Here is a 27,924-nt window from a genome sequence, read left to right as displayed (position 1 = left end):
TAGATATTACATTAGTGCAGTATCTTGCAGTGAGCCTTCATGCCGTTATAGCTCACCGAATGTGTCTCTGTTTTCGTTCTGTCATTTGATTAATCCCTTAATGGTCCTTGCCAATCAAAGATATTTAAAATAAGACTCAGTCAGTCACTACTGATCTGCATTTAGGGCAGTCGCTCTGATGGCAGATTTACCATCTGTTTTTTCCTAGCCTTTTCTTAAATGAGTTTAATGACATTGGAAATTTATTGAACATCTCCCTTAATAAGTTATTCCAATCTCTAACTCTCGTTCCTATAAACGAATATTTGCCCCAATTTGTCCTCTTGAATTTCAACTTTATCTTTCCTACATTTAAAGACATCACGCAAACTTATTCTTCTACTAATGTCCTCCAATGCAATCTCTCCACTGACAGCTTGGAACATACCACTTAATCGAGCAGCTCGTCTCGTTTCTCCCAAGTCTTCCCTGCCCAAACTTTGCAACATTTTTGTAACGCTACTCTTTTGTCAGAAATCGCTCAGAACATATCGAGCTGCTTTTCTTTGGATTTTTTTCCAGTTCTTGAATCAAGTAATCCTCTTAAGGCTCCCATACACTGGTACCAAAATCTAGTTTGGGTCTTACCAGAGACTTATATGCCCTCTCCTTTACATCCTTTCTACAACCCCTAAATACCCTCATAACCATGTGCAGAGATCTGTACTCTTTATTTACAATCATATTTATGTGATTACCCCAATCTGAAGTCCTTTCCTTATATTAATATCCAGGTATTTACAATGATCCCCAAAGGGAACTTTCATCCCATCAACGCAGTAATTAAAAGTGAGAGGACTTTTCCTATTTGTGAAACTTACAACCTGACTTTTAACCCTGTTTTTCATCATACTCACTCGCACTCGGTGCTAGTGTACGGCCCTCAAACTGAAGCGGAGTCATCCATCCATAGCAACCAACTCGACATGTTTTCACCCTAAGACACTTTTAAATCCAGCAGGTTCGTTAAGAATAGGCGCTACTAATTCGGCTCGTATGTTTGGGGTAGGTAAATAAAAACAGATTTTTATAACATATGGATTTTATTAATATAAATACATAACGTGTGCGAATGGTGAACGTGTATCGGTGAATAAAGATTTTCTAGATCAGAAGCAAAGTACCTAATAAAAGTATCAAGGAGTAGATATTTAGATACTGTGCATGATTGGTATTCAAATTATTGCTCCTCCTACAGTGGAATACAGCATTTGAAAGGTGTTCATTTATCATCGTTTTCCTACAAGCCGTCTTCTTGAATACTATTTGGTGAAGATAGGAAAGTTTGGATTTCACTGCAACAGGAAGATTTTACTGTACATTATTGGAACACAAAACAGAGAATTTAGATTTTGATAATGGTACATTGAGAAATGTATAATTTTGAACGTTAGAAGTACTAATGTAAATCTAAGTGAGCATGCAGTGAATAAAGAGATGTTTGTGTTGAAATGAAAGGATTTGGGTGTTATGCCCAGAAATCCTTATAAGGTACACGAGAAGCAATGTTGCCCAGGATGTTGGACGATATCTGGTGCACAATCTCCAGAATAGGTGGACCCAGTTCCTTGACAACATCCTCCCAGTTCTCGTCCAGAAACTTGTGGGTAGCATCACCTGCAAAATAAATGAGAAATAAGGTATTAAAAGAAAATTGAAGGTTTCTAGCCCTCCAGGCAAGCAACTCAGTGTTGAAAACACCCTAGGGATATGAGCTACGAAATTTACGTTATATAAAATAAACTATGAGAATATATTTTTTATACTTCTAAAAATTACAATCCTTTTCTTCATCATCGTTATTCGGTCGATTAGATTAGCAGTTAGCCTTTTTTCTACCACTATGAGTGCTGATGTGAGTCAATCTAGAGTTTCACTTAAGCCCTTGTTAGTACATTCTGTGTGGATATTTTTCAAACATTTTAAAAACGCCTGAGGGTTTTTTTTTTAATTGCTAGGGGCTTTACGTCGCACCGACACAGATAGGTCTTATGGCGACGATGGGATAGGAAAGGCCTAGGAGTTGGAAGGAAGCGGCCGTGGCCTTAATTAAGGTACAGCCCCAGCATTTGCCTGGTGTGAAAATGGGAAACCACGGAAAACCATCTTCAGGGCTGCCGATAGTGGGATTCGAACCTACTATCTCCCGGATGCAAGCTCACAGCTGAGCGCCTCTACGCGCACAGCCAACTCGCCCGGTCCTGAGGGTATTGAACCAAGGAACACATTACTGAAAGAATTATGTAAATATTTTAATTTTTCTAGGATTTGAATATAAAATAAAACGATTGAAGAAACGAGCGGTTTTAGGCTGATTTTCCGGAACTGCATTTAGACCGGAAATTTATTTTCTTTTAGTTTGATAGCCAACGGCCGTAGCCGTGTTGAAACACCGGATCGCGTGAGATCTCCGAAGTTAAGCAACATTGGGCGTGGTCTGGAGTTGGATGGGTTGCCACGCGCTGTTTGGGGGGGGGGGGTAAGGGAATGGAGGAGCGGAAAGGAACTGGCCACCCTACCGCAAGTAAACTCCGGCTCAGGAATACCTCTGCGGAGGTTCGGACCTGCTTTCGGGCAGAACAACCCTTACCTTAGTTTGATAGAGCTATCCCACAATTTGAAACATTTCAAGTTTTTTTTTTCGTTTTTCATAGTATGGAGACCCCAAATTTGGCTGCTAAGAAAGGTTTTCAACATACAAATAATTTCGGTTGTTTCAATATTGAAATTGCCAGTGTGGCATTGGGCTCGTGAGTTACCACCGCACACCTCCCCAAGATGCTGAAAGCACAATATGGTGTCAGTGCACTTGAGTACATGTGTACCTCGACATGCCTCCCTCTGACGACTGAAAATTCCTAAAGAGTTTTGAATGACTTATACCAGAAACCACATTTTTCCATCCGTGAAAGCTTTTTGAAAAATTTAAGAAATTCGCCTCTGTAGTGTAGTGAATTTGATTAACTGCCAACCTTAATTGATTTTTTTAATGTTTAAACGAAACTTTGACGGAAAATTAGCTCTGACGAATGTCAGTGTTAAGTATTCTTCTTTGTTAATCCATTTACTCTCCAGGGTTGGACTCAGCGAGGGATCCCACCTCTACCGCCTCAACGGCAGTGTTCTGGAGTTCCCGACTCTGGATCGGGGGATACAACTGGGAAGGATGACCAGTACCTCACCCAGGCCGCCTCATTTGCTATGCTTAAGAGGGGCCTTGCGGGAGGTATGGAAAGATTGGAAGGGATAGACAAGGAAGATGGATGGAAGTGGCCGTGGCCTTAAGTTAGGTAGCATCCCGCCATTCGCCTGGAGGAGAAGTGGTAAACCACGGAAAACCACTTCCAGGATGCCTGAGATGGGAAACGAACCTACCTCTACTCATTTGACCTCCCGAGGCTGACTGGAATCCGGGCCTCCGGGGGTGGTAGCTAATCACACTATGCACTACACCACAGAGGCGGACGAATACGATCAGGTTAAGACACGAAAATATTTTTACATATAAGCTCGCCTGAATTAGTATATCCTAAACGTAATTCCGTATAAGAAAGCCTCCGTGGCTCAGACGGCAGCGAGCCGGGCTCTCACCGCTGGATACCGTGGTTCAAATCCCGGTCACTCCATGTGAGATTTGTGCTGGATAAAGTGGAGGCGGGACAGGTTTATTCTCCGGGTACTCCGGTTTTCCCTATCATCTTTCATTCCAGCAACACACTCCAGTATCATTTCATTTCAGTCAAAAATCATTGCCCCAGAGGAATGCGACAGGCCTCGGCAGCCGGCACAGTTCCTATCCTCGCCGCAATTTCGGGTTTTGATTCCTCACATCCCTGACCGGTCATTGACTTGAAAACAGGTTGAAGGTTTTTTTAATACTTACTCAAGGCTTTGTCACCGTTGAAGAGATTCTCCAGCCGAATATATGCTCTGGACACTTTGAAATCGAAGTCAGGCTTCTGTAATTTAATGTGATCCTCGCCATCAGCGGCCTTCTCCTTGAGGTAGTTTGCCTTGTAGGTCAGGTCAACATCAGCTGCAAAAATAAAGAGAACATAATATGAGGGAATGGAAAATGTTATCATGAAATACATTCATAAATACGTACATCTTCATAATATACTGTTACGCCTTTCAAAGTTAATTCCGCAAATAAGCCAGCGATCGCGCCTGGCTGTGTCCAATGGCAATTTCCTACGAGAAATGAAGCTGTCAACGTCAACAAGCAACTTTTACTAAAATTACCCGGTGTTCTACAAATTTACACGACATGTAACACAGATGAGGCTGTAACTACAGGTGGTGTTGGTGGTGGTGGTGATTACTGTTTTAAGAGGAAGTACAACAAGCCAACCATCCTCTGTTATTATTATTGTTCTTCTATGGCCACATTGGACCACACTAGTCAATTTCTGTCCGGTTTTCTGTGATGTTTTATGTTTTTTCCCTTCTGCTCTTCCATTATTTCTTGATTTTATCTGATCTACGTTTTCGATCTTCTTCTGAAAATACCCTTTTGGTTGTTTCTCTTTTATCAATTTTAGGTAGAAATCTAATTTTACTATTCTTCAATTTATTTACTTTGTTTGATTTATTCTTTTAAATCCTCCAGTTTTATGCCTATTTCTGTCATGTCTACTTTTATTTCTTTTATCCAGACAGGTCGTTGCTTTTGTTTCCAAAGCTTCTCCAAAATTCTGCGCATTAACCTTTCTTGAGGTGTTCTCAACATATAACTAAAGAATGGTATTCTCTTCTTTCTTATGAAATCCGTTTTAGGTTCTATTTCGTGACACACTGCTGCATTTGGGATGATACACCATTCTCCTTATTTTTGGTACTTCTTATTATTGCATGTTATTACTATTCTTCTTTCTATTTTAATTTTTTATGTGATTCTTTTGCCTTAGTCTAAATAATGTTTCTTTCACTTCCATAAGTTATTTCATGTTTCAATTTTGCATTTATTGTAAAACATTTCTTGTTGTATGTATTTCTGGTTACATTTTGGGCTCTGGATAATTTATTCGTTCTCTCTGTCCAGGAATTATTTTCATTTAAATTGTTTTTCAATTTTCATTTCATTTCCACTTATCAGAACACTGCTTATTAAAAGAGGGATCTATTGCCAATATTTTAGTTTTTCAAATGAAATTGCTAATCCTATTTTTCCAGCAATAGTTTGGAGACTTGTGATTTGATTTCGAGCTTCATTCAGGTTATTTAGCTAGTAGTGCCAGATCATCTGCAAATCCTAAACAATCAGACAGAAAAATGTAAGGTATCCGACACTTCGAAAAATGAAGGTATCGGCCAAAGAAGGACAAGGGCCACGAACGTCCTGAAAATGAAAGACTCCCTAGCCCTTGGAAACCTAAAAGTGTCGGGTTCGGAAAAGAACAAGAGTTGACCAAGGAAGGTCGGATTGGATAAATGAAATTGAGGAGCCTAGCACAAATAAGTGTAAGCAATGCCAGGACTCAGCTAAGTGCCCCGTGTTCGCCAACCCACGCTCCATTGTTCAGAGACACTGGGGCCACTTTTAATCACCTTTTATGACAGGCAGAGGATACCACCCCCACCCACAGGGGGTGTCAACTACACGAAAGAACTTCTCAACAATTTGGAGTCAACTGATTGTGACAGCAATTACACTGGGGAACCAAAACCATTTTTTGGGTGGTGTCTGGAATTTTAAAACTGATTCTATACTCCGCACGGCTTTACTGATAAACTGACTTCTTGCAAAACAAAAGAGAATCGTCTGAACTCTGTTACCAGCGCTCTACTGCCGCGACAACAGCTGATGCAATACCACCGCAGTGATCAGCCCTCGTAAAATGTAAAACCATACTCAGAAAAGCTAATGGATCGGGATTGAAAACAAATTCACAAACATTACACTTAGTAACATCTCACACTAAATAGAGAATACTAAGAATAAAAGAGAATGAGGAAATACCACATCACGCACCGCTAATACCTGGCACAGGAAGGAAGTTATGGCCTACAAAGGAAACACTCCACTGATCTCAAAGTCACTTTCTTGCCCCTTGTCTTTCCCGAACTACACTGAGAGCTGCTAAACACGCACGAACTAATTAACCAATGTACGGATGTAAATATAACTACAGCTATTTTTATACATTGAACTATTAAACCTGTATCACACTAACTTATGCTATGCTAAACCGTAAACTACGCTATAGTGCACTATAACAGAAAGATAAATAATAATACGAAAACATTATTTGCTGAAAAAAAATGCATAAGATCACGAACCGTACCCAATACCATACACGCTGAGCGAGCTAGGTTAAGCCCATGGTGAATGTAAATAATATTAGAGTTCGCAACTAGGTTTAGGCTCTTCTGGCTCTCAACTTTTGATATGGAATTTAAGTTATGAACTTCAGATGCCTGTTGTACATATTGTATATAATATTGTATTTCTCATGAGCTAAATAAATAAATAACTTGAGGCTGTGTAAAATAAGCCAAACCATTGAAGCAACACGAATTAAAATATCAATTTACTATTTCCGCTGCGAAATGTCGTACTTGGCAGTCCATATGGATTTCATTTAATAACCCTACATTGAATAATTCTATGTAAATTTCATTATAAAGGACTTTTAAAATATAGAATATCCCGAGATGGATTTCCTTCTGTTTCTCGCTTATTACAACCAACATTTCAGAGCCATCTGTCGGACGAACATACAAAGGTCTGCATGAACAACTTTTCACAGAGCTCTCTATACGGCTGGGATAGAAAGATCACCGCGAGATGACTTTCATAGAGCCATCTACCGGAGAAAACAGTTAACTGCAACGACCTAAGCATCGTATTAGTTGAATAAATGACTATCTTACGCAAATAAAGGACTTAATGAAATAAATATGTTTCTAGTAATCCTGAGAGGGAGAACTTGCAGTTGATATGTAACAGTGTGATTCAGTCGCCCCTTTCAATTTAATTTTATGCAACCCACAATATTCATTCCGTCCTGAAAACATCTGCCCTGTCGGTATGTTCAGACAACACAATGGTATTTACCACCTCACCATGATAGGACGCTGTAATGTTATACTCGTATTAAACACTGGAAGACATGCGTGTGCTTTCTAGATCATATGAACCTCACACGCCGGCGAAACACTAAATTGATATTGCGACTGCAGTAAACCTCATTCTTGCTATAAGCTGCCTAGTGTGCCGTATGCAACCGTAGTGTAGATGGTAAAGGCGTGGCGGAGCGGGGAGGGGGAAGTTCGAGTCCGGGGCGAAGATCACAGTTTTTTGAAATATAGGGCCTATGTGTAATACGTACCGCACGCAATGTAAATTCAATACTCGCTTGTGTGTGAATGAATGTGTTTGTGGCCCTAAGAAGGGCCGATTATTTAGCAGGCGAACACGTACAAACCGGAAATAACAGGAAAACAATTGTCCTAACAATGTTTTATCGCAGCATATGCTCGATGTGATGACCGTTTGGTTTGTGCACATTCGAGCCCGGTGTCCAACAGATCGTCTTGCGCGCTGAAGCATTCCAGGTGAAATTGCTCGGCAAGCATCCGTGATGAGTTGCCGGAGCTGGTCGGGTTTTACCGGCGCTTGAGTGTAAACCACGTTCTTCAAATGTCCCCACAAGAAAAAGTCTAACGGCGTTAAATCCGGTGATCTGGCAGGCCAAGAACAGGCCCTCCTCGTCCTATCCATTTATATGGCAGTTCCTCGTTCAGATGGTTACGAATGAGCAAAGTTGAATGTGGTGGAGCTCCATCCTGTTGCAACCACATCGTCAAAGGATCGTGCAAGGACACATCCTCCAACAGCAGTGGGAGTCCCTGACGCCGAATGTGGAGGTAGCGTGGGCCCGTCCAATGGCCCTCAAAGAAATAAGGTCTAATAAGGCGATCCCCCAAGATTCCACACCAAACATTCACTCCCCATCGTACTTGATGGGTCGGCTGTCGCACCCAGCGAGGTTTGTCCGGACTCCAATAGCGCATGTGGTGGCGATTGACGTTCCCATTATTGTGGAAGCGCAATTTGTCCGAGAACAGGACATGCGATACGAATGCTGTATCATTGTCCAGCCTGCCTAACAGCCACCGACGGAACTCCATTCGAGCTTCGAAATCCCGCCCATGGAGCTCTTGGTGTAGCTCAAGATCGTATGGGTGAAACTTATTCTCATGCAGTATTCGCGAGACGGACGGCTGGCTGGTGTTCACTTGTCGTGCAGTCGCCTTTGTACTGATGTGGGGATTATTTCAGGCTTCCTCCAGAACGGCCTCTTCTATTTCATCCGATGTAACCGGCCTATCGTGGACTGGTGGCTGGTTGAAAATCACGCCTATAGTCCTTAGGCGTCTTTCAACACGGCGAAATGTCGTAGCAGCAGGGTGACGCCTGTCGGGATACCGTTCTTGGTACATACGTAGTTCCTCGCACGCGTTTTGTCTTGCTTCCCCATAAATGAGGAGTATGTCAACGAATTCCTCCGTGGAAAACATGCTGAATGACAGCAAAGATTACAGTCATTCAGGCCCTAACCAGCGGAGTATGCGCAGGGCCCAAGATGAATAACATCATCATCCTAGTGTTTGAATGTGGCAAACATGGGCCTGTGTTTACGTATTTGAACATCACACCGATGCAAAAAAAATTGTAAAGCTGCAGGACTCGAACCGCCACCGACACATTCCGTCGATTGCTGGGCGTACGCCTAACCACATCCGCTACGCTACAGTGCTGGAAACATGCTGGTAGTACGACGAGAGCAGAGTTCATATGCCATCCGGTTTGGTGTTTAAGAAATTAATTACAGCGCTGTTACCTAGTTTTATGCATTGACTCTCCTCTTCCTTACAGTCGGTCACGAGGCACGACAAATGAACATAGTTACATGGTAAAAGGACGTTGCTATATGATTTCAAGGCGTCATGTTTTGCGAGTCAGCCTCTGTGGTGTAGTGGTTAGCGTGATTAGCTGCCACCCCCGGAGGCCGGGGTTCGATTCCCGGCTCTGCCACGAAATTTGAAAAGTGGTACGAGGGCTGGAACGGGGTCCACTCAGCCTCGGGAGGTCAACTGAGTAGCGGTGGGTTCGATTCCCACCTCAGCCATCCTGGAAGTGGTTTTCCGTGGTTTCCCACTTCTCCTCCAGGCGAATGCCGGGATGGTACCTAACTTAAGGCCACGGCCGCTTCCTTCCCTCTTCCTTGCCTATCCATTCCCATCTTCCCATCCCTCCACAAGGCCCCTGTTCAGCATAGCAGGTGAGGCCGCCTGGGCGAAGTACTGGTCATACTCCCCAGTTAAGGCGCTAGAGGTGGGATCCCTCGCTAAGTCCGAGGGAAAAACCGAACCTGGAGGGTACACAGATGATGATGATGTTTTGCGAACGGATGGCATAACATTTCGCTAGTGTTCAGAAACGTGTGCAAAATGTGCTCACTGAACATTAGAGCCATAAAGTACTCCTGCAGGGGAATAGCACCCCTATGACCATGTGCACGTTAGTTGGAAGGGGCTGCTGAATCACAGTGTTCAAATTATACAAAGCAGTACGCAAGGTAGGGGAGGGGGAGGTTGTGGCGGTTCACCCCCCTCCCGAAATAAAAGGGAAATTGACAAATTTAAACAGTAAGTGCAGGTTTTGAATTAGCCATAATCAATTAGAAGTATTATAAAAATAAGCTTTCATAAAATAAAGAAAAGAATATAACGTACAAAATCTGTGTCGTCTTTGAATGTTTCTCTGTGAATGCGGTTAACAAATTTACTGAAAATTGAATTGTTTGTTTTTATGTTCTTAACACATTTTTCACCGTAAAAAATCGATTTTCGTAAACATATAGAAATATTTTCATGTTATCCAGTCGCTAGAAGATTTTTCTTTAATTAATCGAACCTCTAAATATTTGAATACTTACATTGTAACATATTGTTTCTTCCATTGTTTGACAAATAACAGAATTCCTTGCGTCGCACTGCACGCACGTGTTAAAGCTTCTTCTGCCCACGAGACCGCTATGAATTTACCTTTCTATTTTACCCGTTCAGTTGCAAAAGGTCCTGCTCTAAAACTATTTCAAAATTTTTTTTCTGTAAAATCTATTTGAAAGTAAAAAATATTTGTTACTATAATCTTTTTTTTCGGAATCCCCTCCCCCACCAAATTCTACCCCCCCCCCCCCCCCCCCCCGCCGAAAGAAATTCCTGGGTATGTATGAAAGTTACTTACTTAATGTTATGTTTGTCTTGCCGTCACCCTTCAGTGGTACGACCAGGAGCTTGCCGTCAATCTTGTAGTCGCTGTCGACGTAAAGGTGGGGAATGAGGAAGTTCACTTCCAAGTACTGTTTCGTCGTATCAAACCTGGAAGCAAGTAGAAGTGTCTGTTTAGGAAACACTATGTGGACCACTTGCCTGCTGCCATTTCTTGATGGATACAGTACTTTTGTACCCATCTCTTAGCACAGGCCAGAGTAAAGTGTAGCTTCCACCAAAGTCCCAGTCTCATCCATGGCTGTGACAATATGGAAGCTGCTGGGGTATGGGTGGTGCTGAGTAATGACATTCAGAGCACGTCTAGTGCATCTGAGTGTTATGAAAGGTGTTGCTCATAGGGTCAGTTGTGCTGCAATAGCACTTTCTGACCCAGTGAGGAAAGCAATGGCAAACTACCTCACTCCTCGTCTTGCCTAGTACGCCTCATTTTGGTACTACCATTGGTTTTTGCGGTTTCCTTATAACCTCATAACTTTTGGTGGTGCTATTTGAGGATCCAACCAGCCTCTGGGCTGATGACCTAACAGACAGACAGCCATGTGGACCACAATGGGGTGTGACAACACCTAACTGCTCTGTATGTACCAATCAAATTACCGAAACAACGGTGATTTCAAAATCATCTCAAGTCTAGAGACTAAAACTTGTTAAGAGAAACAAAAAAGCTGGATGTTATTTATTTATCGTATGGCATACATGAACATCTATATATATATATATATAATAAGAGTTTTGTCTGTACATTGCTCAGAATTTGAAAAGAATGGTATTTCTGTATCGGTAATGTCCACAGTAACAAGGAAATGCAATTTTAACTTTTCCATAATGTCTGTCTGTCTGTCTGTCTGTCTGTCTGTCTGTCTGTACACGCATCACGATAAAACGGCTGAAGCGAATTTAATGAAAATCGGAATGTAAAGTCGGGAAATAAGTCGCTATAATCTAGGCCATAAATAATCTTATTCCCGCTTAGAGAAATGGTAGTTTAGGGGAAAGCCTAAAATTTAATTCTCAAATATTTATATTATTAGTGGTCCTATCTTAACGAAAATCGGTATGCAAAGTCAGGAAACAAGTCGCTACAATCTAGGCCATAACTAATCTTATTCACGCTGAAAGAAATGTTAGTTTAGGGGAAGTCCTAAACTTAAATACTCTAATTTTTATGTTAATAGTGGTCCTATCTTAATGAAAATCGGTATGCGAATTTGGGAAATAAGTCGCTACAGTCTAGGTTATAAATAATTTTATTCACTCTGAGTGGAATGGTAGTTTAGGGGAAGGCCTAAAATTTAATTCTCAAATATTTGTGTTGTGAGTGGTAGTATCGACAAATACTACATTACTAAAGTTATTTGGTATCAAATTTCCGATCATTTATGTCTAATGTTTTTTACCGTACCGGCTATTGTGACAGAGATATTCATGAATTTGTATTTTTATTGCTAATTCCATATCAGCGCCAAGTCACGAGAAAATGGGTAGACAGAATATACTGAAAATCGTTATGTAAAGTCGGAACATAAGGAACTACAGTCTGCGCTATAAATAATTTCGTAAGCTGCCCTAATATCACAGAGTCGAAAGAAAACTAAATGTGAAAGCTTATAACATTGAACAACAATAACATTACACTGACCATTGTTTGTTGTGATGTGCTTTGTGTCTTCTGTTGCCACTCATCTCTGATAGATGGGATTACTGCTGTATACCGAGTATTTTTAATTGCTTACGTCGCACCGACACAGATAGGTAATATGGCGACGGTGGGATAGGAAAGGGCTAGGAATGGAAAGGAAGCGGCCCTGGCGTTAATTACGGTACAGCCCCAGCATTTGCCTAGTGTGAAATGGGAGACCAGGGAAAACCATGTTCAGGGTAACCGACAGTGAATTTTGAACCAACTACTTCTCCAATGCAAACTCACAGCTGTGCGCCCCTAACCGCACGGCCAACTCGCCCGGTCGTACCGAGTATAGCAGCCTGCCTGAATATTGGCGGGAAGTAGCTAGGGAGTTAGATAATTTTCTTCTTAAGCATGGCATTCCTCTGGTTCATACATTTTCTGATACTACTGGTACGTAACAAACTGGTCCATCATAGCATTCGAGCTATTCAATCCCTACTGATTGGAAAGAGCAGTGTGTATATTTAACGGAACAATGGCAGAGGAGTGGTCTTCATGGCTGTCTGCGGCCGGGTCAGTCAGTACTGGAACTTTGGACTGTTGGATCGGCATCGTAGTACTGTTCGTTAAAAGTGAGAAAATGTGCGGTTTTTCATTTGAGCTAGTATTTTATATGATAACATTGCTTTTAATCCCTACATTCCTACTGACATTTTTGTAATGGCCTCAGTTGCCTAACTGTAGTTAGGAAAACCACAAAGACAGTCTTTCTTAGAATCCCGTAGCGAAGCACGGGTACATCAGTTAGTTATTTATAATTCTATATCAAGATTATAAATGTACTGAAGTGCCTGTGGTGTCCTTAGGAAGAAGTCTCTTAACTCACCACTGTATGATGTCTGTGGGCATTCTTGAACTAAGTGTCTAAGAGTCTGTCTTAGAGCGCCACACTCGCAACACGTTGAAGGTCTTTTCCTCTACTTGTACAGGAGATCCCCACATACACCTTGATTGTTCCGATTTCTATTTAATTTCGACCAGATCTTTCTAGGTTGAATGAACCCTGGCATTTTTTCAGTTATGCATGGCATTTATGAACTCTCTGGAGGGGCAAACAATTTCCAGTCATGAGACCTTTCTCTCAACCAGATTGAATTTGTTAGCTACAAGTTTCCCCGCTGTGCAGATAGGTGGATGTCTTGAACGTAATCGTTTCACATCTAGATCGGCAATGTCACCATGGATAGGTAGTTGTTTGTTGGTCTGGATCTTCCGATATTCTCTTATCGCCGCAAATGAGGTGCAGGGATGTGGCTGACAATAAGGAACAATTGTGTGGGAGTTGACATAATTGTTCATGGAATCACGCGCATGGTGCATCCATTAATCCTACAAGAGGACTGTTTATCCACATCGGAGCACAATACTCAGCGACAGAATAAACTAAACCTAAAGCTGAGCAACGGAGAGCAGTTGCACTGCCACCCCAAGTGGTACCGAAAAATTTCCGGAGGATATTGTTTCTTGTTTTCATTTTGGCAGCAGTCTTTCGTGGATGTTCTTTACATGACAGTGTTCTGTCCAGTGTTACACACAAATATTTGGGATGTGGCCAAGGAGGGTATTATTAAAGTAAACTGCAAGTTCCCTTGTTGCCATTTTATTGTTCAGGTGGAAACAAGCAAATTTGGTCTTAGTTATACTTGCTTGAAGTCTCCATTTTCGGAAGTAGTTTCCCAGAACAGAGAGATTATTTGTCAGCATCTCTTCTGTTCTCTCAAAACATGCAGCAATTGCCCAGTCATAAGCGTTTCCAAACTTCCTGGATTTTGTGGAGGGTAAATCTGATACATACAGGCTGGAGAAGAGTGGGGCAAGTTCTGATCCTTGAGGAAGTCCATTGTTTAATTTACTTGGCTTGCTGATTTCACTGCCAACAATGACCTGGAAACTTCTATCATTCAACATGTTCCTAATAAGACGAGCCAGTGTCTTAAAGGGATAACCTGAAGAAGTATTTAAATAACAACCTCCCTCCAAACAGTGTATAAGCTGCCTTAAGACTGTATTTCCGCAAAGAATTTTGTTAATAATTAAAGCACACAAAGGACAGAATTAGCTGATAAGACAACAAGGCTTGTACAAATTGCCTTTTTTAATCATTCCTATAATTCCTTGCTTCAGACGGCTAAAATGAAATAAAAATGTAATGTTTACTCCACAAAGTTGGGGGGGTGGGGGGGACATTGCCAAAATAGGAGCCAACATTTTTAACCCTTACAATAGCCATCCATTCAGTCTATATTCCTAGGAAAGGTGAACTTTTTGTAAGTTTCGTCTGTGACAATCGGAGAGTATACAAAACAAGTGGATTTGGGTCGTTTTTGAAATCAGTGTTCCTTATATTCAATCAGTCATTTAGGATTATCGCCCTGGTGGCAGATTTCTATCTGTTGTTTTCCTACCTTTTTCTCAACGTTTTCAACGAACTTGAAAATGTATCGAACATTTCACTTATTTCAGTCTCCTACTCCTCATCGTATAAACTAATATTTTGCCCCAATTTGTCTTCTGAATTCCAACTTTACCTTCATATTATGATCTTTCCTACTTTTAAAAGCTCCGCTGAAGATTATTCGTCTACTAATGCCGTCTCTCCACTGACAGCTCGAAACATGCCACTTAGTCGAGCAGCTCGTCTCCTTTCTCCCAGCCCAGAGTTTGCAACACTTTTGTAACAATACTCCTTTGTTGGAAATTACCCAGAACAAATCGAGCTGCTCTTTTTTTATTATCTTATCCAGTTCTCGTATCAAGTCGTCCTGGTGTGAGTCCCATACTCTGGACATATACTCTAATTAGGGTCTTACAAGAGACATGATGATGTTGATGATGATTAGAGCCCGGATTTTTACGCATTAATAGGTTAGAATGCAAAGTTTCTGAAGCGAGCAGCAAGTATAGTCTACCTTCACAACGTTTATGCTATAAGGTTTGCATTAACATTAGAGGTACTGCCCATCAGAACTCCTGTAATTTATGTTACTCTTGCTACATTATGGAAGAGCGGGTGACTGACACTTCCTATTAACCAAATTTAGTTTGCAAGCTAGCCTGTTACGGCATGAAAATCCGGGCTTTAATGATGATTGTTGTTTAAAGGACCTATCGGCTCCTAATGATACGACGTGTAACGAAATGAAACAATAAATAACTAAAATGAATCCACTGATTAGAATCTAAAACGAATGATTAAAAAATGACCTTGAATACAAAACAATCAGTGGATCCAATTTACATGAATTTTAGTCTGATAAAACCCCATGGCGCAACAAACAGCCTTGGTGGGCCATGGCCTACCAAGCAACCGCTGCTCATCCCGACGTGCTGCAGATTATCAGGTGTCGTCTGGTCAGCACGATTGTTAGATTACACTATACAGGAATCAAAACGAAATACTTGTCCTTATTCTGGGTAAATATACATTAATCATCTGTATGCAGCTGTTACTGTATTAAGGGGACACTATAATCAAATTTCTAACTTCTATATTTTTCAAAGAATTTTTATCTCTTATTTTAGGTATATCTCCTCTGATATTGTATTGTTGCCAACATTCAATATTGTAAATATAAAACTTTTTGAGTAGAATTTATTTTAACTTTCATTTTATGAGCATCGTTAAAAAAATTCCCTGCATCACAATTTCTTGTTCCATTTGGCACCAAATTTTGCACAAATCTGCTGGATAGTTACGCTAACAAATATCAGAGTCAAAGTTTGTTGTTTGACAAATATATTGGTATATATATACTTTTTTAAATCTAATATTTATATATTTTTTAAATACGTGTACACATAATATTTCGTAGGTCACAAATATTTTTGAATCATCTTCCACCGTAAAATGGACACAGTAATTTATGCATCAAATATCTAACTAATACTGAGTAAAATTTCACCTACAACAGGCAAAAATTGCATGATAAGGGACTCCTTATATGAAAGAAAACATGAAGATTTTGCTAATCTATGAAACTCCTCTCACTTCAGAATTGCCCTGCACTATAAGTACACCCTTCAGACTTCCATCCAGTGATATCTCACCTTCGCCTGTTTCCTCACCTCTCTACTTTCACCAGTACTCCTTTCCCTGTGACAATTAAATGCCAGTAGAGCGCCATTTAAAGGAGGCGCTGTGAACTTTTAAAATACCGACATTTAAAAAAAAAAGCCTTTGTTGAAAGAGCACACATCGAGGTATTTCTGAGTGTTCTAAACCTAATTTCGATATTTTTCTTGAAATTCATTCAATTTCACTACAGTGTTGAAGCCTCCGTGGCTCAGACGGCAGCGCGTCGGCCTCTCACCGCTGGATACCGTGGTTCAAATCCCGGTCACTCCATGTGAGATTTGTGCTGGACAAAGCGGAGGCGGGACAAGTTTTTCTCCGGGTACTCCGGTTTTCCCTGTCATCTTTCATTCCAGCAACACTCTCCATTCTCATTTCATAGCATCTATCAGTCATTAATAAATCACTTTGGGTGTGGCGACCCCATCGTACTAATAGCCTATATATCTGCTTCATTCATTACATCCCTGACCCGGTCAATGACTGGAAAACAGGTTGTAGGTTTTCGTTCTCACTACAGTGTCCTCTTTTGCTCTTATTTCTTTAACTTCGTTGCAATATGTCCTTTCCCGTTCCCCCACCTCCTACCGAGACTTGCTTAAACAGTTTTATTTATTTACTTTTCAGTTTAATCTCTATTCTATTATCTTTGGCGGTCTTTCGTTGTAGTTTTTTTTCTACCGTATACCTCTCCCATCGTCTTTGATTAATCTGGTGAACTTGCTGTCTTTTTCACAACACACGGACGTATTCAAGAGGAAAAGCGTTACTTTGAGCTAAGTTGGCGTGTTCGCTTCCTGCTCCGAAGGCAAAAGTACAGTGAGCCGTCCGATGACGAACGAGGGTATCACTAACAACAATCAGTCAGTCACTAATGGTCTGCATTTAGATGGCAGATTCCCTATCTATCTATTGTTTTCCTAGCCTTTTCGCAAATGTTACGTTTGCATTTCATACAAGTGTTTAATAACATGCAAATAAGTGCATACCGAAATGAACATTTCACCACTTTTTGTAGCACATTTTCTTGCTTATACAACATATAAATCCTAGTCATAACAGGGCTAACATTGGTACTAATGAAAGAACCACAGGTAACGAGGCAGTCAAGATGAGAGTCTGCGCATCCCGTAACATCCCTTGTTTTGTGAATTATGAGACATGATAGGTCTATAAGTTTATCCAACTTTGAGCAATCATAAAATAAAATCATTAAATAATCACTCCAATAATTGCAGGCGAAGGCTTATCCTAACCCATCATATACTCTGTACTTAGCAGGTTGCTAAGCAACTGACACTTTCGTTAATATTCTGATATGTCTCATTGCATGCAGCCATGTTTGATTAGTACCTGTTAAGCCAGAGAGTATACCCTTCCTCTGATCATGGAAGAATACTATCCCCTGCTAGATACTCTTTGATTCTCTAACAGTTCCCAGCTTCCAAAATATATTCAACAGATGACAGAACGTTCCTAATGCTGCTAAGAGAGAAAAGTCTACGTGCAAACAGACCCCATCATGACATACGCCTTAGACGCTATCTGAGAATACCTATCAAAGGATAACCTAGCTACACTAGAAAGAGTGAAGGACGTGTATCTTAAAAACGTTCTCTGCATGGCTAAAGAAAACATCCTTCGAGGCTTACCTATGAGCTCACAAGGCAATCGTTCTAAATAGGAGGATAAAAAGTCGAATATATGGATAGATTTTTTCCAAACATGATGACGTCAAAATGGATGAATTCTGACTGCGAACTGCGGTATAGCATAACGTGTTTCTTATTAAATGTTCACAAAACTGTTGAGAAGGGCAGTCAAGCAATATGACTATGACAGCAATACCGGTCATCTAGTTTTTTTTCTTGTAATTATTTTTTGTGACAAATATATTTCTCTGTCGTCAATTTGGTTACATGTATTTCGGTTAACAGAGCTTCTACTGTACCTCATTGTCAACTCAGATCTGTTGTGATAACGAGACTTCTCCCCAAAATGAAAGTTGCTTTCCAGTGACTTACTTCACATCTCGGATATCAGTATCCGGGAGTCCATGAAGTTTCGCGTTCATGAATGTCAAGTCTAGCCCGTTGCCCGGAATTTCAGCCTTCTCTACGACCAAAGGATTGAGTGAAGGGATTCCATATTTCTTGTCACCTGTGAACACGCGAAAATAATACTCAATGAACTTGAAACATCAACACCACAGCATCTCATTTCAAACGCTGAACTATTTTTTATTTTCAACTTAAATTTTTATTTTAATTTTTTTTAATTTAAGCCTATTAATTATTTTTATTTTCAATTTTAATTTTTACTTTTATTTTAATTTAATTTTAATTTTGTTTTCAATTTTAAATTTTATTTTATTTTAATTTTTGCTTCTTTCTTTCTTAATCTGTTCACCCTCCAGGGTTGGTTTTTCCCTCGGACTCAGCGAGGGATCCCAACTCTACCGCTTCAAAGGCAGTGTCCTGGAGCGTGAGACATTAGGTCGGGGATACAACTGGGAAGTATGACCAGTACAGCTCCCAGGCGACCTCACCTGCTATGCTGAACAGGGGCCTTGGTGGGGATGGGAATATTGGAAGGGATAGACAAGGAAGAGGGAAGGAAGCGGCCGTGGCTTTAAGTTAGGTACCATTTCGGCATTTGCCTGGAGGAGAAGTGGGAAACCACGAAAAACCACTCCTAGGATGGCTGAGGTGGGAATCGAACCCCCCTCTACTCAGTCGACCTCCCGAGGCAGAGTGAACCCCGTTTCAGCCCTCGTACCACTTTTCAAATTTCGTGGCAGAGCCGTGAATCGAACCTGGGCCTCCGGGGTGGCAGCTAATCACACTAACCCCTAAACCACAGTGGCGGACTATTTTTTAATTTTTATTTTATTTTTATTTTTACATTTCTATTTTTATTGTATTTTAATTTTAATGTTTTTATTTTTTTATTTTACATTCAATTTTATTTTTATTTTGGAATAGAATTACTTACCATTGACCATTTGTGGGAAGGCTTTCTTGGCACTTCCCAAAGCACACGCGTTCAAGTTTGGATCATCTTCCTTGCACGCTGTGATGTATGCAGCTGAAAATAAATCAAACAACATTCCAAATTAATGAACATTGTTCGTCGTGGTAATACAGGGCCTATATGACGGGTTCACAATCGAAGATAAACAAGTCCGATTGCAATAGTTTAAAGAAATTGAGTTCTGAAGTTTCTGGCTCATAATTAATTCCTGGAATTTTAAATTAATTATAGATAAAGCTTAATAGTAAGGGTATTTTCTAACTTAAATTTTGGCATACATATGAAGATTTATCTGACCCTGTAATAATTAAGAGCGGAATTCCTCAAGGCAGTATCATTGGACCTTTAATCTTCTTATATACATAAGTAAAGAAGTGGGATCAGAGATAAGGATTTTTGGGATGATGTTATTCTGTATAGAGTAATACATAAGTTACAAGATTGTGAGCAACAGCCAATAAAGACCTCGATAATGTTGTGAGATGGACTGCAGGTAATGTTGATAAACGGGCTTAAAAGTCAGGTTGTGAGTTTCAAAAATAGGAGAAGTCCTATCAGTTTTAATTACTGCGTTGATGGGATGAAAGTTCCTTGTGAGTGTCATTGTAAGGACCTATGTGTTAATAATATAAGGAGAGATCTTCATTGGGGTAATCACATAAATGGGATTGTAAAGAAAGGGTACAGATCTCTGCACATGGTTATGAGGGTATTTAGGGGTTGTACTAAGAATGTATAGGAGAGGGCATATACGTCTCTGGCAAGACCCCAACTAGAGTATGGTTGCAGCGTACGGGACCCTCAACAGGATTACTTGATTCAAGAACTGGAAAAAAATCCCCCCAAAAAGCAGCTCAATTTGTTCTGGGTGATTTCCGACAAAAGAGTATCGTTACGTAAATGTTGCAAGATTTGGGCTGGGAAGACTTTGGAGAAAGGAGACGAGCTGCTCGACTAAGTGGTATGTTCCGAGCTGTCAGTGGAGAGTTTGCGTGGAATGACATTGGTAGTCGATTAAGTTTGAGTGGTGTCCTTTAAAAGTAGGAAAGATCACATTATGAAGATAAAGCTGTAATTCAAGAGAATAAATTAGGGCAAATATTCGTTTATAGGAAGAGAATTAGGGATTGGAATAACTTACCAAGGTATAGTTCACTAAATTTCCATTTTCTTTGCAAACATTTAAGAAAAGGCTAGGAAAACAAGGAATAAGGGATCTGCCATCTGGGCGACTGCCCTAAATGCAGATCACTATGGATTGATTGATTGATTGATTGATCGATTGATTGATTGATTGAACTAGGGCTGAAGTATGACTTAAAAGGCATCCAGAGTGTCACAACTCACCTCAGCGGCCACGAAAACAATGGATTCGACACTGATATCGGTCGTTTTCGATAATTTTTATATTTCACCATCTCCGCTACGAGTTGAGGATATTAAGTAGTATATATACATATATACCAAGTTTGGTTGAGAGCTATATTGGAACTTAAGCACATTCTTCGGTAACCGAAGTAATTTTGGACAATTTTTGTCACCCTTTCTCACCCCCACGCCGATTGAGGCTGAACATTGACTTAAAGGGCATCCAGAGTGCCACTATTCGTGTCAGCGACCTCGATAACTATGGATTCTACATTAATATTGACCGTTTTCTATTATTTTTTTCACTCATTTCCATCCGCGCCCCTAAGGGTGCCTTACCCCCACAGTCATTTTTACAGATAGTAAGTCATATTTGTGCGAAGTTTGGTTGAGATCTCTGATGGGACATACACATATACATCCATAATCTCGGTCATTTTTTGACATATTTTTCGCATCCCGTATGCCGATGAGGGCTGAACGTTGACTTAAACGGCATCCACAGTGTCATGGTTCATCTTAGCAATTCCGAAAGCTGTGGATTTGACACTTTTCTATTATTTTTAGATGCCACTCCTTTCTAACTCCCACTCCTAGGTCCCACATGGGTAATGGTAGAATAACAACCACGGTAACCCCTGCCTGTCGTAAGAAGCGACTAATTGAGGCCCCAGGGGCTGTGAACATTGGAGCGTCGGTTGGAGACCACGGGGCCCTCAACTGATTTCTGGCATTGCTTCTACTTACTTGTACCAGGCTCCTAACTTCCATCTACCCTATCTGACCTCCCTTGGTCAACTCTTGTTCTTTTCCGACGCCGATGGTATTTGAGCACTCGAGGGCTAGGGAGTCATACATTTTCACATGCTTTTCTTTCTTTGGCCGATAACTTCATTTTTCGAAGTGTCGGATCCCTTCCATTTCTTTCTCTCTGATTAGTGTTATATAGAGGATGCTTGCCTAGTTGTACTTCCTCTTAAAGCATTAATCATCACCACCACATTGTTTTTCTCCGGATAGTAATTCATAAGTGTACCAAGTTTGGTTGAAATTACTTAAGTGGTTTAGGAGGAGATGTGGAAAGGTACTTCATACAACATTGCAGCGCATTCCCATCTTACTATATATACAGCCACGGTCATGAACCTCCTAGCAAGAAACGCACAGTGGGGATCGAAACCATCTCCTCATATAATTCATATACATAAGAAAACGCATTGGTCCAATAGCACTCCCTTGTGGAACACCGCCTTAATCGTTACAGGTTTGGGTATCTCTTCACCTACTCTAACGCTCTAGGTTCTATTTTCTTGAAATTTACCATCTATTCAACCATTAGTTTGCCTAGTCCAAAGGCTTAATTTTAATCAATAGTCACCCACAAAAGCCAACGAAATTAGATACCAAAAGATGGAAACTGCATGCCAACTAACCCAAAATATCTACAACAAATAATGTGTCTCCAAATACACAAAACTAAGACATTACAGTACAGTCATTAAACAAGAATGTCTTTATGGTTCAGAATTGCTCATTTTAAACGATAAATCAGACATTAAAAACACTGAGAAAAAGGAAGGCAGAATCATAATAAAATTCTAGGCCCAAAACTCGAAGACGGACAATACCAACTCAGAGGCAAAAATATATCTAACAATACGCAAACATTCACAATGGCGCTAGAAAACACTGGTTGGGATTCTACTGACATACTAAAAAATGCACCCAGACAGACTTACAAAACAAATAGTCGAATTCTGTGAAAACAAGAATAAAGTTAAAATAGCCATAATGGAATGAATGGACTGGCGAAATCAAATCTCATTTGAAACAGGCAGGAGTTACAAAAATAGATGTCTAAAACAGAGTAATCTTCAGATCCAAAATTCAAACACTGCAAGTTGACCAGGAGGCAAGACCAAAGGAGAAGGTTTGGAACAGCTTGGTTTGTAGACAGAAAAGAAGCCCACAGTAAAAGATAGAAATAAATATGGGCACAAAGGAAGACACGCCTCTATGTACTTCGCCTAGTTCTAGTGGGATTATCCGTAAATAATAGTAATAATAATACCAAACAGAAAACATTTCATGACATACGGAAAGTCTGAAGTGCAGATTTCAGTTTTAAAAGGTGCTGTAGTATATATGGAAGAAATTACAGTGGAACTTATGTTAAGTAAGTAAGTAAGGGTTATCCTGCCCGAAGGCAGGTCCGAACCTCCGCAGAGGTGTTCCTGAGCCGGAGTTTTACATGCGGTAGGGTGGCCAGTTCCTTTCCGCTCCTCCATTCCCTTACCCCCCTCCAACAGCGTGTCCATCCAACTCCTGACCACGCCCAATGTTGCTTAACTTCGGAGATCTCACGGGATCCGGTGTTTCAACACGGCTACGGCCGTTGGCAACTTATGTTAACGGGAACATAATTGGGGGGTGGGGGACGTGGCATCGGATAACGAAAATTTCGAATAATAATTAAAATGCGAATCTTATAGTCAAGGAGTAAGCAATAATAATACATTTCGGAAGACCTTCGTAAAACGATTACTCGAATTTAGCATACAGACAACAGATGAAACACTTATAGGATGATTACTGCCTAACGAAAGTGAAAAGGATGCTCGACAGAGTAGGAATGGAAAGCTACCGGGGCAAAGAGATTGAGAAACAGGCGATTATGGCAGAATATGGAACAAAAAGGAACACTGCTGGAATTTTGTAAAGTTATACGTAATATGGCAGTAAGGACAGAAAGGTTTCCTAACAGAGAAGTGGCCGGAATAGTGTGGTGGCTAATGGAAATATATAAAAATGAGGATCAGAGAGAGAGAGAGAGAGAGAAAAATAACGAAAATAAATGTGGGGAAGAAATGGAAGAAGCGCATCTATTAAGAGTTTGTAAGGCAACCGAAGCACTGGGAATAAAATATCTGGGAAGTGAATGTGAGATGAAAATAGAAAAAGAGAGAGAATTCCATATAATTGCTAAACTATTAAATAAAAGAGTGGATTGCACGAGGGAGAAAAACATCTTTAATTTCAAAAGTATGTGGAAAAAGAAAAGTAAAAACATCAAAATAAATACAATCGAGAATAATGAAGGATAAGTATAAGGTGGAAAAGAGGCCTGTGTGGCCTAGAATCATGAATATAATTACTAATAGGTTAAATACTGTATAATACTCGTTGGCTGAATGGTCAGCGTACTGGCCTTCGCTTCAGAGGGTCCCGGGTTCGATTCCCGGCCGGGTCGGGGATTTTAACCTTCATTGGTTAATTCCAACGGCCCGGGGGCTGGGTGTTTGTGCTGTCCCCAACATCCCTGCAACTCACACACCGCACATAACACTATCCTCCACCACAATAACACGCAGTTACCTACACATGGCAGATGCCGCCCACCCTCATCAGAGGGTCTGCCTTACAAGGGCTACACTTGGCTAGAAATAGCCACACAAAATTAAAATTAAAAACTCTATAATAACAAATGCAGTAAAATATAAATTGATGTATTGTCATGTCATTATATTCTTAATTCAACCGTTAACTAAAGCATGTTGTTAATGGTAGGATAGTTCGAAAAGACTTGTGGCACAAAAGTAAGGAAAGATACATGTTGTCCTATAGCATTATTAACGTCTAGGACAAACTACATTATGTTTAGTGTAGTAATAGTCAAATAATTATGAGAGGAAAATGTAATGCGTATATCACACTTTAATGAACTGCAGTAAAAGATCGCTCTCTCCTTAGTTTTAGGAGATTCGGAACTAGGAGATGGGAGTACTCTATTCTGAACGATTACCTACCCCTGAACAGAGGAAAATCAAACTAGACAAGGCATACCATGTCTCAAAACATCTGTCGATGAAGGTCAAATCAATCAATGAATACTGATCTGCATTTAGGGCAGTCGCCCAGGTGGCAGATTCCCTATCTGTTGCTTTCCTAACCTTTTCCTGAATGATTTCAAAGAAACTGGAAATTTATTGAACATCTCCCTTGGTAAGTTATTCCAATCCCTAACTCCCCTTCCTATAAATGAATATTTGCCCCAGTTTGTCCTCTTGAATTCCAACTTTATCTTCATATTGTGATCTTTCCTACTTTTATAAACGCCATTCAAACTTATTCGTCTACTAATGTCATTCCACGCCATCTCTCCGCTGACAGCTCGGAGCATACCACTTAGTCGAGCAGCTCTTCTTCTTTCTCTCAATTCTTCCCAACCCAAACATTGCAACATTTTTGTAACGCTACTCTTTTGTCGGAAATCACCCAGAACAAATCGAGCTGCTTTTCTTTGGATTTTTTCCAGGTCTTGAATCAGGTAATCCTGGTGAGGGTCCCATACACTGGAACCATACTCTAGTTGGGGTCTTACCAGAGACTTATATGCACTCTCCTTTACATCCTTACTACAACCCCTAAACACCCTCATAACCATGTGCAGAGATCTGTACCCTTTATTTACAATCTCATTTATGTGATTACCCCAATGAAGATCTTTCCTTATATTAACACCTAGATACTTACAATGATCCCCAAAAGGAACTTTCACCCCATCAACGCTGTAATTAAAACTGAGAGGACTTTTCCTATTTGTGAAACTCACAACCTGACTTTTAACCCCGTTTATCGACATACCATTGCCTGCTGTCCATCTCACAACATTTTCGAGGTCACGTTGCAGTTGCTCACAATCTTGTAACTTATTTATCACTCTATAGAGAATAACTAAGACACTGTAAAGCAATACTCAAATCCTCAGTCCACTGACTGGTTTGATGCAGCCGTCCATGCCACCCTAACCTGTGTAAACCGTTTTTTTTTTTTTTTTTTGCAACTTGCTTTACGTCGCACCGACACAGATAGGTATTATGGTGACGATGGGACAGGAAAGGGCTAGGAGTTGGAAGGAAGCGGGCGTGGCCTTAATTAAGGTACAGCCCCAGTATTTGCATGCTGCGAAAATAGGAAACCACGGAAAATTATCTTCAGGGCTGCCGACAGTGGGCTTCGAACCCTCTATCTCCCAAATACTGGAAACTGGTGCAAACCGTCTTCATTTCTACATCACTAAATCCTACATCTGTTCTAATATGTTAGTCACATTCACACTTTGGTCTACCCCTCCCGTTCTTAGCGCCAACATTTTGCCTCAAAAACCAATTGAACAAGTCCTGGTTGTCTTAAAAAGTGACCCTACTGAGTTTTGTAAGGCTTGTAATTTCATCCAATTTTCACAATAATTTGACTTCATTCATGTTGCCCAAATTAAAATTATTATTAAGTTTTAAAAAATTGGTATCACAATTTCACATTTATAACGCATTTTATCAAAATTATTTTAAAAATCAAACCATCCCATTCTACCATTTTTTGACTTGTTACCTTGAAATTTCAAATCTTCATATTTGACTTGAGATATCTCTGTCAGATATAGTTTTTTTCAAAATGGTTATCAACTTTTACATTATGTATCTTACAGGCACTATAGGTATACCAGTTTTGAAAACAATCAGGCAACAACTGTTGCACTTAAAAAAATTTTAATACTGAAAAATAAAATTTTGAGAAAAAGATAATTTTGTATACAATTACAGTAGTTGCATCACAACTTCCCAGCACTATATTTTCTCTTTCCTTGGCCCTTTTCTTACCGTTGACAACAGAATTTTAACATCCTACACTACTTATTAAGCCCTCATATATAAAAATACGTACCTCTAGCAGTAATTATCGAACTTTGAACGTTGAAAGATTAGAATAGTTTTCACTAAAAATTGTTTGTATGTTCCATTATGGTAAGCCACATCATATACGAGTGTTAAGGTTAATAACTATTGGTAAATCTAACACACTGAACTCAAGCTGAACTTGTAAGATTTAAATATTCCTCAGCAAACGTGAATAAAAATACAAGACACGTGCAGTGGGCATTTTCTGCTCGACATGATTTGTAGTTCACGACGGAGAACGGGTTAATTTTCTCTGCGTACAAAACTACTGATCCACCCAATGAATGGATAAATTTTAGGGCGAGCATCTCAATTTTGGTTTTTGGATCATTTAGGCTTAAAAACTCAGTAGGGTCGCTCCTTCAGATATGTCCTATCATTCTGTATCTTCTTCTAGTCATGTTTCACCAATTCATTCTCCTCTCGCACATTCTATTTAGTATAACTTAAATTGTGATTCGATAATAATAATAATAATTATTATTATTATTATTATTATTATTATTATTATTCAAGAAACAATTCAAGAAAATTGTTTGAAAACATCTGCTGTAGAAGAAAAGATACACAAGATGGAAAGAGCTTACGGTATAACTAGGAATATCTACAAAAAAGTATTTATCTAAAAACATCAAAATAAAACACTACAACACAGTAGTCAAACCGGAATGCCTATACGCGAGTGAATGTCTAGTACAGAATTACAAGCTGAATAAATCAGAAGTACTGGAAATAAAAATTATACGGAGAATACCCGGTCCGCTAAGAGCTACAGAACTCTGGACATCAAGAAGTAATGTACCGGAACATAGAAAACATAGCAGATACAATGCGGAAGAGGAGATTGGTATTTTTTGGACATGTATACAGAATGGATGACAACAGATCTTCAAATATATTTCTAACAAGAAGTCAACAACAACAGCCTGGATTCATGAAATCAAGAAAGATTTGAAAAGAAACAACATAAGGAAGAAGAAGCAACAGATATGAAGATTTTTAGAAAGAAAGTGTTAAAGGGATAGAAAAGAGGCTCAAAATGATTTTAGGAGAGGAAAGGGAGGCATAGGGTGCAGATGAAGAAGTATTGGAGGATTAATAATAATAATAATAAGTGTATTAAGTCCAGTTTAACGGCCGGCAGCCCTATTCACTATGGCGTGCACCTGTGTGTGTTATGTTGGATGTAAATGCAAATTATTATTATTACGATCACAAGCACCCGAACGATCTAAACGCTTCTAAGATCCACAGCCCTCTGAATCGAAGGCTGCTATGCTTAACATTCAACGAAGAAGCCGGTTAGTAATAATAATAATAATAATAATACGTACGTAGTTTCTCAGTAGCGCTGTAGGATACCACCGCGGCTGTCACCAGAACTAGAAGTAATTTGGACATTGTAGGAAGCGACGTTCACTCTCACTGCTTGACAGACTGACAACTGACTTCGCATGTTAACCCTGCTTTTATACCTCTATTAAAAATAAAGAATCTTCAAGGTCAACAACTTGCAGTTCTCGTTCTGAAAATTCTGATCTTGAGGGAGTGAACAGCTGCAACGAGAAAAAAAAAAGCGCTAGGCTTTCCTGTTTAACTTTTTTATTTTTAACCTGATCTCGTCTCGAATCAGGTTGTTGTGGCCTGCAATTCACATTCCCTCAGTTCGTAATTAGTGGAAA

At 40.0% G+C, this 27,924-nt stretch overlaps 1 protein-coding gene across 1 annotated transcript; it reads right to left on the bottom strand.

The window, feature by feature from the left end:
* Positions 1-1,069: 1,069 nt before the first annotated feature.
* On the bottom strand, positions 1,070-27,681 carry LOC136885231 (circadian clock-controlled protein daywake). Its single transcript, XM_067157698.2, has 6 exons — positions 27,577-27,681; positions 19,098-19,190; positions 18,128-18,263; positions 10,298-10,431; positions 3,923-4,075; positions 1,070-1,656 (listed from the first exon to the last, which is right to left on the bottom strand). The coding sequence occupies exons 1-6, from the start codon at positions 27,641-27,643 to the stop codon at positions 1,508-1,510; spliced, it is 732 nt and encodes a 243-aa protein (XP_067013799.2). The 5' UTR covers positions 27,644-27,681; the 3' UTR covers positions 1,070-1,507.
* Between the last annotated feature and the right edge of the window lie 243 nt (positions 27,682-27,924).

The sequence above is a fragment of the Anabrus simplex genome, chromosome 14 (genome assembly GCF_040414725.1).
Source record: "Anabrus simplex isolate iqAnaSimp1 chromosome 14, ASM4041472v1, whole genome shotgun sequence".
Taxonomy (NCBI): domain Eukaryota; kingdom Metazoa; phylum Arthropoda; class Insecta; order Orthoptera; family Tettigoniidae; genus Anabrus; species Anabrus simplex.
Note: the sequence above shows the minus strand (reverse complement) of the source record. Positions and strands in the feature narration are given on the sequence as shown.

Coding starts and splice junctions, on each gene's coding strand:
- LOC136885231 (XM_067157698.2), bottom strand. CDS start 27,643: ATGTCCAAATTACTTCTAGTTCTGGTGACAGCCGCGGTGGTATCCTAC. Junction 10,432..18,127: donor ACTGATATCCGAGATGTGAA/GTAAGTCACTGG, acceptor ACTTGCTTCCAG/GTTTGATACGACGAAACAGT. Junction 4,076..10,297: donor CAAGACAAACATAACATTAA/GTAAGTAACTTT, acceptor TTATTTTTGCAG/CTGATGTTGACCTGACCTAC.